The 12676-nt window shown below is 41.3% G+C and overlaps 1 protein-coding gene across 1 annotated transcript in view; it reads left to right on the top strand.

The window, feature by feature from the left end:
* Nucleotides 1–12372, top strand: part of brat1 (BRCA1-associated ATM activator 1) — an 83405-nt gene extending 71033 nt beyond the window's left edge. The window contains exons 12-14 of the mRNA XM_060898615.1: nucleotides 4256–4354; nucleotides 8363–8514; nucleotides 11155–12372. Of these exons, the coding sequence (XP_060754598.1) occupies nucleotides 4256–4354; nucleotides 8363–8514; nucleotides 11155–11838 (935 nt within the window). The 3' untranslated portion in view covers nucleotides 11839–12372. The remainder of the gene's footprint in view (nucleotides 1–4255; nucleotides 4355–8362; nucleotides 8515–11154) is intronic.
* Nucleotides 12373–12676: the final 304 nt, after the last annotated feature.

Genomic DNA, 12676 nt, shown 5'->3' with positions numbered 1-12676 from the left:
TTGGCAAAAATGTTGGCATCCATTAATTTCTTGTATTAAGTAAAAAAAAAAAATAATGTAAAGTGCGCACAGTCCTTCACTGTAAACATAACACACTCTCAGTAACAGAATTTAAGCCTACATAAACACTGTCTCGCACATGCAGTGTTGCCAGATACTGCTGACGTTTTCCAGCCCAAAATATGTTCAGAACCCGCCAAAATGCACTTAAAACCGCCCAATCTGGCAACACTGCGCGCATGCTGCTTCTCTTGAACGTATACACGGAAGTAAGGCGGAAGGTAGTTTGTCGACGTCACCTCAAGACGACGCCAACGATTGGTCAAATTTGTGGGAAGGTTGCGGTGATTGGATATAATTGCAACACCGCCCTGAATTCGCGGGGATTGGTTGAATCGCAACATCGCGAAATCCTGGAGGGTCTGGTTTTTTGCTCGGCCCAGACTCTGTCTCCTCACTCACTGTAGCTTTAGGTACTAAAAATCGATCCATTTTGTCTCTGGCAAAGGCTCGCTGAAGTTCGCAAAATGTCCGCAATAGTAACTTATTCTGGTTTGTTTCCTCACGTTGCGCCCCCCCGAAGAACTCTGGCGCCCCCCAGGGGAGGCACGCCCCACACTTTGAAAAGCCCTGTCCTAACATAACTACAGACAGCAAAAGCTAGTCTCTCAGCACTGACGCACAAAGTCAGTTGAAGCGTCGACTCCTTATAGACCGCACCGACACTTCTGTCCCGTGACTGACGGTCACACATGGTCCAACTGTACCGGTCACGTGGTTCTCCTTCAAGACATCGGCAGAAGTGCTCGACACGCGCACCAGGGTGTTAATGTCAGTGTCACTAGCTCAGCGGTCTTTCCTATTTACTTTTTGGAGTTTTTTATTTAAACGTGAAAGTAGCCACAAGTAACTTTTTTTTTTTTTTTTTAATGCGCTAAAAGTTTAGCTAGAAAACTCTTAATGCGTCATATTTTCCTGCAGAAGAACTACTGAGTATTTAGGGATAAAGTAATAAAATGGTTTGTTCTACAAAATAAATACATAAAATATAGAAAGTAAAAATAGAGAGGACTTTCAGAGTTGATGTACAGAGTCGCTGGTACAGGATGCTGACTGTATTTCATCCCTTGCCATTATGTAATGCACACTTTTTTTTATATAACCCTGAGCTTGTTTGAAAGGAGCCTTCAAAAAGCTTCGATCATCAAATGTAACATGGCACGACTGACGAACGACTGACTGGCAGCTTATTTACAATTTTAAAATGAAAAGTTGTTGATACAGAACTTTGAAACCTCATGATACCATGCTTTAATTTCCATCCATTTAGAGTATGCATGATGTGATGAAGCTGCTGATGGATCATACCGTAGCTCACACTTAAAGCTAGACGGCCTTTCAGCTTTTTCAAGTGTAGGTCATAAAAAGAATTTCCCCCGACACCCAGTTATTTTTCTTTAGTGGACCGAAAGCGACTGAACTCGAATCACAGACTTCCAATTTTATTAGTTTTTTAAAATGGAACAAATAATGAATTTAGAGCCACGCGGCCCTGAATTCTCCGCTGTTTTTTCCTGCTTCACCATGACCCAATACAAGATACTACGTCATGCATGACATGACGTGGTGGGCTTTCCCTGTTCACGCAAGGCATTGTGGGATACAAATTTGAAACCGGAGAGAAAAATGAAGGCTGCGAATGAAACATGAAAGGCTACAGTAACGGAAGGTGAGAAGAAAAGACATTGTTAGATACAAAGGAAAGGAAACGCAGGACCAAACTAATAAATATCGGCGGTCAGCGAGCACCTCGGTGTGATCAGCTGTTCGTTTAGCGACAGAATGATGGAACCGTCAGTGCACGGTCAAGGTAAACCTGTGCATGCGCACACACACGGACTTCTTCTGTCTGCTTGACTGCACGATGCGAGCGATTTCATCCCCTCAAATTAAAGAACTTCCCGGCCACAGAACGGCCTGATATTTGTGAGAGGTTACAGAATTAAACCTATCACAATGATTGAATTTCACGAACTCGAAAAGCCATCGAGCTTTAAGTGTTTTAAAAGTCAAGTGTATTTGTATCGTGCTTTTAACAACAGACATTGTCGCAAAGCAGATTTACGGAAAATTAAAGACTTTAAACGAGCTAATTTTATCCCGAATTTAAAACAAATACCTGACCCATGAGAAGCTGATGAGCAGTCAAAGTAAAATGTCCTATCGGTGTGGTAAGCTCTGCTCTGCTTGTCCTTTTGTGGTGGTGATTTTCTGCTCTGTTTATTAGAATCAGTGTTGTATAGTAACGGAGTAAAAATACTTCACTACTGTACTTAAGTACATTTTGGGAGATTTTGTACTTTACTTGAGTTTTCAAATTTTTGAGAACTTTCATTTTTACTTCACTATATTTTTTAACTTAATTGCATACTTTTACTCCGATACATTTTCAAAGAGCCGTTTAGTTACTCGTTACAAAAAAAGAAAGGGGAAAAAAAGTGTTTTAGGCCCACTTTACACGGGGATGGTCTGAAACAAAAACGCAAAAGTCCGTTTTCATTCTCACTTTTTTCCGCGTCTACATGACCGTTTTCAAGGAGGAAATCTGCGTCTATGCGGTGACGCATAAATGTGTGGAACTCAATTGGATGTGCATGCCAGGCGGCTAGGTGGTGCTGTGAAAGACCTCCGCTATGTCTGCACGCATGCGCAACGTCTTCCGTCTTGTCTGATCTGCACATCTGCGCCGCGAAAACTTTGACTACTCTGGCTATGGTAAGAAAGTAAGTAAAAAAAGTAAGAGCATGCTATACCCGCCTCTGTTCATTAACGGTATATGTGCAGATTCGGTATAGATGTTCGAAGGACTCCTGGACGTTTATTAAAGCTGCCAGAGCAGCTTGAAGGTCCGTTGGATCGATGTAATCAGACATGCTCTTACTTTTTTACTTACTTTCTTACTTCCCGGGCTGGCATGTACAGTATATGACATATGTATGACGTAAACGCGTACCCGACGTGAGCAGATCCGAGCAGAGTTTCACGTATTGGGTAGTTTAGACGGATATGCAACGGGGGCTGTTTTTAACTTATCCACTCTGGAAGGCGTTTTCAATTTTTTCCGTTTTTCAGCCTCGGAAACGCCGTCCCCGTGTAGACGAAAGGCACTTCCGATAAAATATTTAGTCGTTTTTACCCGACAGCGTCCTCGTGTAAACGGGCCCTTAACCCCACTGACTGCAACGAAGTCAGGATGTACCTGGGCTTGTTCACCACTTGCGCATGACAACCAGTAGGCTGCACCTGTTGGCTTCACGCAGTAAGCAGAAAGCTAGCTTCGCTATCAACAGCCCTGATGGAAGAGGAGACGGAGACAGCAGCTACTTCGGCTACAAATGAAGAGGAACTTGATGATGAGCACCCCTGGCCGTATTTGAACACAATGTTCTCTTACGTTGATGTGAAGGATTCGTCCTATCGAATGAAGTGCCTCTTATGCCTTCCAAAAAACGTGGAAATTCTATCTTATAGAAACTCCCCGTCCAATCTAAAGAAACACCATCGAGGTTTTCCAGTTTTCTCCAAATTACTTTTTTCTTTTGATTATTATGACAGCAATTGGTCGTGTATGCACCTCCATAGTTTATAAAGTGCAATAACAGTAGCAGCTTTTTTTTCGTTTTTTTTTCTTAATGGTGTGATGTATGCCTAATTTTCAGTACTTTCTCTTAGTTTAAAAAACGAAGGAAAAAAATGAGAAAAAAGTGTCAAAACTGTGGTCTCCATGTTCAGATGCCAGATAGGCAGCTTCATTTTTCTCCCAATTTATTTTTTTCTTGTTTATAATGGTTGTGTGTGCACCTCTATTTTCAGCAGTGTAATTGCTTGTCATGAACCATTGGTGACAAATTACCTTCAGTTTACCAAAATATTACAAATTCAGATTGCCTTTGCTTGTTTACTTTAACGTGTACTTTTAATTACATTACTTGAGTACATTTATTTTTGCATTACTTGTCATACTTAAGTGCAAGAAATGTCAGATACTTTAAGACTTTAACTCAAGTAACATTTCAGTCAGTGACTTTGACTTTTACCAAAGTCATTTTTTGGAAGGGTACCAATACTTTTACTTGAGTGTGATTTCCCAGTACTTTATACAACACTGATTTAGAATATTGTGTCATGAGATGAATTTACCGTTACTCGTTTTGTTTCTGGAGATGAAAGTAAATGTCGGTTTGTGTGCGGCCAGAGCTCTTTGAAATAATGAAGAAACATGTATGTGATGGACGGTGGGAAGTGAGAGATTCAACCCTGGAGTTCATTGCACAGCTCACTGCCAAGCTCAAAGGTACTGTAATGGTAACCACTTTCAGCCCTGTCCAGTTTAATATCGAAACACTGCAGTATTTGGAAGAATGTTTGTTTGTTATCCTCTGCTGGCTGAAAGGCCTGAATGGGGATTTTGTCGTCGCAATTTCCGTCCGTCCGTCCTGGGAAGAGTGCTAGATTTCTGAAATCTACTCCTCTCACAATTTTTGGAGGAATTTCATGAAACTTGGCAGGATTCTTTGTTATACAGTGGGGCAAAAAAGTATTTAGTCAGCCACCAATTGTGCAAGTTCTCCCACTTAAAAAGATGAGAGAGGCCTGTAATTTTCATCATAGGTACACTTCAACTATGAGAGGCAGAATGGGGGGAAAGAATCCAGGAAATCACATTGTAGGATTTTTAATGAATTAATTGGTAAATTCCTCGGTAAAATAAGTATTTGGTCACCTACAAACAAGCAAGATTTCTGGCTCTCACAGACCTGTAACAACTTCTTTAAGAGGCTCCTCTGTCCTCCACTCGTTACCTGTATTAATGGCACCTGTTTGAACTCGTTATCAGTATAAAAGACACCTGTCCACAACCTCAAACAGTCACACTCCAAACTCCACTATGGCCAAGACCAAAGAGCTGTCAAAGGACACCAGAAACAAAATTGTAGACCTGCACCAGGCTGGGAAGACTGAATCTGCAATAGGTAAGCAGCTTGGTGTGAAGAAATCAACTGTGGGAGCAATTATTAGAAAATGGAAGACATACAAGACCACTGATAATCTCCCTCGATCTGGGGCTCCACGCAAGATCTCACCCCGTGGGGTCAAAATGATCACAAGAACGGTGAGCAAAAATCCCAGAACCACACGGGGGGACCTAGTGAATGACCTGCAGAGAGCTGGGACCAAAGTAACAAAGGCTACCATCAGTAACACACTACGCCGCCAGGGACTCAAATCCTGCAGTGCCAGACGTGTCCCCCTGCTTAAGCCAGTACATGTCCGGGCCCGTCTGAAGTTTGCTAGAGAGCATTTGGATGATCCAGAAGAGGATTGGGAGAATGTCATATGGTCAGATGAAACCAAAATAGAACTTTTTGGTAAAAACTCAACTTGTCGTGTTTGGAGGAGAAAGAATGCTGAGTTGCATCCAAAGAACACCATACCTATTGTGAAGCATGGGGGTGGAAACATCATGCTTTGGGGCTGTTTTTCTGCAAAGGGACCAGGACGACTGATCCGTGTAAAGGAAAGAATGAATGGGGCCGTGTATCGTGAGATTTTGTGTGAAAACCTCCTTCCATCAGCAAGGGCATTGAAGATGAAACGTGGCTGGGTCTTTCAGCATGACACTGATCCCAAACACACCACCCAGGCAACGAAGGAGTGGCTTTGTAAGAAGCATTTCAAGGTCCTGGAGTGGCCTAGCCAGTCTCCAGATCTCAACCCCATAGAAAATCTTTGGAGGGAGTTGAAAGTCCGTGTTGCCCAGCGACAGCCCCAAAACATCACTGCTCTAGAGGAGATCTGCGTGGAGGAATGGGCCAAAATACCAGCAACAGTGTGTGAAAACCTTGTGAAGACTTACAGAAAACGTTTGACCTCTGTCATTGCCAACAAAGGGTATATAACAAAGTATTGAGATGAACTTTTGTTATTGACCAAATACTTATTTTCCACCATAATTTGCAAATAAATTCTTTAAAAATCCTACAATGTGATTTCCTGGATTCTTTCCCCCCATTTTGTCTCTCGTAGTTGAAGTGTACCTATGATGAAAGTTACAGGCCTCTCTCATCTTTTTAAGTGGGAGAACTTGCACAATTGGTGACTGACTAAATACTTTTTTGCCCCACTGTATGTCGTTAATACGCATATTGTAATTTCGTTCAATTGGGTCGCATTTTACCAGAGTTACAGCCCTTGATTAACAACCTTGTACTTTGACAGTTTCATGAAGGTGCGCTTGCCTTCTGACATCAACTCCTCTTACAATTTTTGGACAAATTTCTCGAAGCTTGGCAAAAGGCCTTGTTATATGATGGTAATACGCATATTGCGATATATAATTTCGTTTGTGAAAATTTGACCAGAGTTTTGAGCCTTGATTAAATAATTTATACTTTGACAATTTCATGAGGGCGTAGGTTCTTCTGAAGTCACCTCCTCTCACAATTTGTGGATGAATTTCACCAAACTTGGCAAAAGGCTTTGTTATATGACGGTAATACGCATATTGAAATTTCGTTTAATTTGGGCAAATTTGACCAGAGTTATGCGCTTGATTATTAATAAACTTTGGCAATTTCATCAAGGTGTGCTCGCTTTCTGAAATCAACTTCCCTCACAGTTTTTATCCCTCGCTGGCTGAAAGGCCCGAAGGGGGATTATATTGTAGTGATGTCCGTCTGTCTATCCCAGGAACGGTGCTCACCTTCTGAAATCAACTCCTTTCTCAATTTTTTGGAGGAATTTCACAAAACTCGACAGGATTCGTTGTTCTACGTCGGTTAGGATGCATCAGTTGCCCTCACTTTCATAAAATCTGATGCATTTTTGTTTGGGTGTTCCTTTTCACCAATAAAGACATCCTGTAAAATTTTTTGACCATATTCAAAAGTCTAATGGTGGCACCATGAGGTTCTTTTTTTGCCAAAAAAACGCTTATTTTATGTTTTCGCGTAAGGTTTGAATCACAATGTTGGACTCCATTTATTGATTTCTTGTGACCCAGAGATCATGTTAAAGGAACAGTCCACCATACTTCCATAATGAAATATGCTCTTACCTGAATTGAGACGAGCTGATCCGTACCTATCCGAGCTTTGCGCGACCTCCCAGTCAGTCAGACACGCTGTCACTCCTGTTAGCAATGTAGCTAGGCTCAGCATGGCCAATGGTATTTTTTGGGGCTGTAGTTAGATGCGACCAAACTCTTGCGCGTTTTTCCTGTTTACATAGGTTTATATGACCAGTGATATGAAACAAGTTCAGTTACACAAATTGAAACGTAGCGATTTTCTATGCTATGGAAAGTCCGCACTATAATGACAGGCGTACTAACACCTTCTGCGTGCTTCGGCAGCGCACTGATATCTGAGCTCCGTATCAATGCGCTGCCGAAGCGCGCAGAAGGTGTTAGTACGCCTGTCATTATAGTGCGGACTTTCCATAGCATAGAAAATCGCTACGTTTCAATTTGTGTAACTGAACTTGTTTCATATCACTGGTCATATAAACCTATGTAAACAGGAAAAACGCGCAAGAGTTTGGTCGCATCTAACTACAGCCCCAAAAAATACCATTGGCCATACTGAGCCTAGCTACATTGCTAACAGGAGTGACAGCGCGTCTGACTGCGTCTGACTGACTGGGAGGTCGCACAAAGCTCGGACAGGTACGGAGCAGCTCGTCTCAATTCAGGTAAGAGCATATTTCATTATGGAAGTACGGTGGACTGTTCCTTTAAGAACCTTTGCAAGGGATTGAGAAGCATTAATGTGATTCATAATACATTTGTATTGTTTAAAAGTAGTTGAACAATGATTCAATGAACAGCTAAAACTCAAACTGTGCTTGATAATATATTTAGAATATGTACTAAAAATGTGTATGTAAGATATTTGGTATACTCTATAAGGTGCCATAATGTTTCATGAAAAGTGATCGAAATTTTGTCCTAAAAGTCATAAAATAGCAGCTTTTTCCATAACTGAGCTCCTGGTGCCACCATTAAACTTCTGAATTTTGTCAAAATATTTCACCCAGTGTGTTTTCTTACCAAAAGGAACATAAAAACAAAAATGCATCATGATCGGAGGAACTTTTCATTTTTAGGGGGCAACTGATGCACCCTAACGTCGGTAATGCACATATTGCAGTTTCGTTCAGTTCAGTCGCATTTTACCAGAGTTACGGCCTTGTAGCCTAGATATAGTTGACAGCAGGAGATATCGTGCTCTGAGAGCACTCTTGGTTTTATTTTATGAAATTGTAAACCTGATTGATTTCTCCTTGTTCTTGTCTTGCTCAGGTAATAGTAACTATACTGAAACTCTTCATAGCAGTGGGATGATCTCCGCGCTCTTCACCTCACTGTCGGATTTAGAAGGCTACGTCCAAGCAAGTGCAGTGGCGGCTCTTGGAGAGGCAGTTACTACAGCTGATGTCTGTAGCAATGTGCAGGTGAAACACCTTAATTTTTAACAAATTTATTTATTTTAAATGGACATGCCTAGGCCATCCTTAAAAAAAATCCGTTTCCTGTCCACCGGGTGAGCAAAAAAAATTTTCAGTCGGGAGGGAGGGATTTTTTTATATATATATATATATATATATATATATATATATATATATATATAATTTAATAAAATATGACGGTTTAATCAACTGAAACTTGTACAAAAACTTTAAGTTAGCATTTTAAATGCTGACTGCAACATTTGCAAAACTTTTACAAAGGTACTTAAAATGTCCGACACACGGACTTTTTGTAGTTCTAAATCGAGCGTTAGGCCGAGTTCGGATGAAATTACACTATTAAAATGATCACTGAATGATTTGCTTTTCTGAATCTTTACTATTTTGTTGTTTGCTAGAATACCATTTTGCAATTTCACACTGAAGCAAATGTTTGAAAACTCCGGATCTGCTTCCTTCATGGTGGCTGCCATTTTTTTGTGCCGCACGGCGCATGCGCAGAGCTGATTCGACAGGGCTTTCCACAAGCGCCGGCTGCCGGCCACACAATTAAGTCCAGCCGGCTACTTTAATGACTATTATTTTTGTAGCCCACAGGCTCTAAATATTAATTTTCGATTTTAATAAAATTAAATGTTTATCTAACGGACTGACAATAATGTCAAACTGAACCGCACTCATTTAAATTGTGCTTCGCGCTGTTTGTACCGATAATAACCACAAATTCCCCGCCGACTTCGTTGATCAAGGGAGAGTAACTCATCCGCGGCCCCGACATGCGGTGTGTGCGCGCGCACTCAGCGGAGGCAGTAGTGTGTCGGAGGGAACAGAAGCAGAGACGACGCTTATTTTGTCTCCGGTAAACCAGTCTTCTCTCGTTCAGTTACGTGCTGGCATCAAAAGACACCGTTGGTTGTAAATGAAGCCAAGCTGAGTGGTTGGAGTGTATTTTCATACACAAATGGAGAAATGTTGGCTGAGTGTGTAATTGTGTCGCCCCACTGCAGACCGCTGTCGTTGTTAATTCATAGCATGCTCAGCTGCGTGAATGTGTCATGCACCGAAAATAAGAGATTTACAAGCCAGGAACGCCTCATGATGCAATACGCAAGAAAAGAAAGAAGATTTACTGCCATCTTATGGAATCAATTTTGTGCCAAAATGTTCATACAATACTTTTGAAATATCAAACAAAAACGACAAATCAAAATACAAAAGAAAAAAAAGTCAATTTTTTTAGACTGGCAAACAAATTACTCGTGTAATCGTGCAAAATATCAGTCTATTACTCTTCAGAAACCTTTTATTTTTGTTCCGCGTCTTTCTCGGTTTTGTTTGACGTAATTTATTTTGGTTGCGATTCCAGCTTTCTCGTTTGCGCTTCCTGACTTTTTGCTTGCAGTTTTGGCACAAACTTCACGTGTGGGCGGGCTGTCCAGGAATGCATTCCCATTGGCTAACTTGTGTTTGACTGACAGCTACGCTCAGCCATTCCCTACTCGGATTCTGGCGGACTGTTTGACGAGTGACCGATCCATTGACGGTAAACGAGGATGGAGTGGACTTCAGTGGCGACTATGATACTGAATTAATTCAACAAAGTGTAAAATGTGCTGTATGTGTTGCAGTAGTGCACATTACGCAGGCGTGTTTAACGTTAGCAAGACAGCTATTATATTGGGTAGTGGAGCGAAGGCTAACATTTGACTTGCCACGAAACGCCTGCATAATGTGCACTACTGCAACACATACAGCACATTTTACACTTTGTTGAATTAATTCAATATCATAGTCACCACTGAAGTCCACTCCATCCTCGTTTACCGTCAATGGATCGGTCACTCGCCAAACAGTCCGCCAGAATCCGAGTAGGGAATGGCTGAGCGTAGCTGTCAGTCAAACACAAGTTACCCAATGGGAATGCATTCCTGGACAGCCCGCCCACACGGGAAGTTTGTGCCAAAACTGCAAGCAAAAAGTCAGGGAGCGCAAACGAGAAAGCTGGAATCGCAACCAAAATAAATTACGTCAAACAAAACTGAGAAAGACGCGGAACAAAAATAAAAGGTTTCTGAAGAGTAATAGACTGATATTTTGCACGATTACACGAATAATTTGTTTGCCAGTCTGAAAAAATTGACTTTTTTTTTTCTTTTTTTGTATTTTGATTTGTCGTTTTTGTTTGATATTTCAAAAGTATTGTATGAACATTTTGGCACAAAATTGATTCCATACCATTTTACTTTGTATTTGAGTAAAGTGAATAAATAAATGGTCTGTGGAAAATACATTTAATCCTGGGAACTGCGTGCACAGGAGTTTATTTTGTGTTCACTCCCCCCGGCTGGCTACTTATTTGTCATGGCTGGCTAGTATGAGCCTTAGTGGAAAGCCCTGGGAATGCGCAAATGTCAAGTTCGAGTTTAGATTTACAAACCCGAAAAAAATGTCGAAAAACCGGCGTTAAAAAAAAAATCTCAACTGCACAAACAGCACTCACCCGGCCGGTGGACCGGAAACAGAACATTTTTTAATAATGGCCCTATTTATCCTTATATTCATAATCTTCAATTCCAAGTCTTCTTGCCTACAAGGTGATTTTTGTATATATTTTTTTTTTTTAAGGAAAAAGCTGTGACACATCTGTTAAGCCTTCTCTCTGAAGATACGCAGAGCTTCCCACATCGTGCTGTAGTGAAGGTCTTCATTGCTTGGTTAAAAAGCCCACTTTGTTGTCCTGCTTTGGAGCAGTCTATTAGCTCGGTGTTGTTACTCGGTGGAAACGACTTTGACTGGGAGGTTAAAGTTCATACCCTAGAGTTAGCAGAGGTATTGCTGGACAAATCACTAAATCGTTGTCCCAAGGCTTTAACCAAACTGAAGGGTTTAGGGGTGTTTGAGTTTCTGTTGAAATGCTTATTCGACTGCGACAGACCCGTTTCTCAGAAAGCTTGTTCACTCCTGCTTAAGCTCCGAACGTTTACGAGGGAGATTACTCCAGCCGACCACAAAGTCCTTACTCTTGAAATACGCAAGTACAGTTGGAGCGAGGAAATGCTTCATAGATGCCTCAAAATCCGAGAAGCAATCGAGCTCAACTGCGTGAAAGACGGGGACGAAACATCTTGCAGGCAGATCGACGGATCTCCGCCAGATCTGTGCCGGATATTAGAATTATTAGACCTTGAGAAGATGCAACATACTTTATCACTAAGTAGTGATCATGTCATCAATTCGCCCCAATCTCTAATGGAAGACATTTTATTCATGACAAGAGAGCGTGAAGAGAATATTGCAGATTGTTATTGAAAGCGAGCGCTCAATGCGGGGACGTGTCATAAGCTCGGTAATAACTCTCCAGTGTATGAATGAATGTATATATCTTACCGATGAAGCCATGTGGTGTTGTGCTCGACATGTGTTAGCCATGCAGAGAAACGCTTTATAACACTCTAAAGGTTAAATTTGCATTTACAAAATGTAATGCTGTATTAAAACTCTTTTATGCTTGTACATAATAAATGAGAAATGTAATACCTGGTAGTGGAAGGCGTGTGAAGATGTCAGCTCAGATTATGCAATGTCTAATGTGAATGGACTGATTGGGAGTTTCCAATCAAACATGATCATTGAAGACTGTTGAAAGTGGGCTGGAATATGCTGGAACCTAGACCCCAAAGTTGTCACATGAATGAGAACACTATTGGCTGTTGGGGGAAGATAGTAAAGGTGAGATACAGTTTAATGTTAAAAACAAACATGCATTTGCACATTGCCAAAAGCTATGTTTGCCTCCTTCACGTCTTGTTTAGAAAAAAAATTAATAAATCAAGTCTGTTACTATGTCTGTCAGTCCATGGAATTACACTGTGGGCTCTATTTTCATGATTATAACCCAGCTTGTAAAATCGAGGACTTAAAGTGCATATCCCGGGTAAATTCAGGAGCAAGATCAATGTAATTCTCCTATTTTATATTAAACTTTGGTCAAATATCTGTCACATTTTGCATTTTGTGGGCGGCACGGTGGTGTAGTGGTTAGCGCTGTCGCCTCACAGCAAGAAGGTCCTGGGTTCGAGCCCCGTGGCCGGCGAGGGCCTTTCTGTGCGGAGTTTGCATGTTCTCCCCGTGTCCGCGTGGGTTTCCT

This window comes from Neoarius graeffei, chromosome 18 (genome assembly GCF_027579695.1).
Source record: "Neoarius graeffei isolate fNeoGra1 chromosome 18, fNeoGra1.pri, whole genome shotgun sequence".
NCBI lineage: Eukaryota > Metazoa > Chordata > Actinopteri > Siluriformes > Ariidae > Neoarius > Neoarius graeffei.
This window is presented reverse-complemented; position numbering and strand designations above follow the sequence as displayed.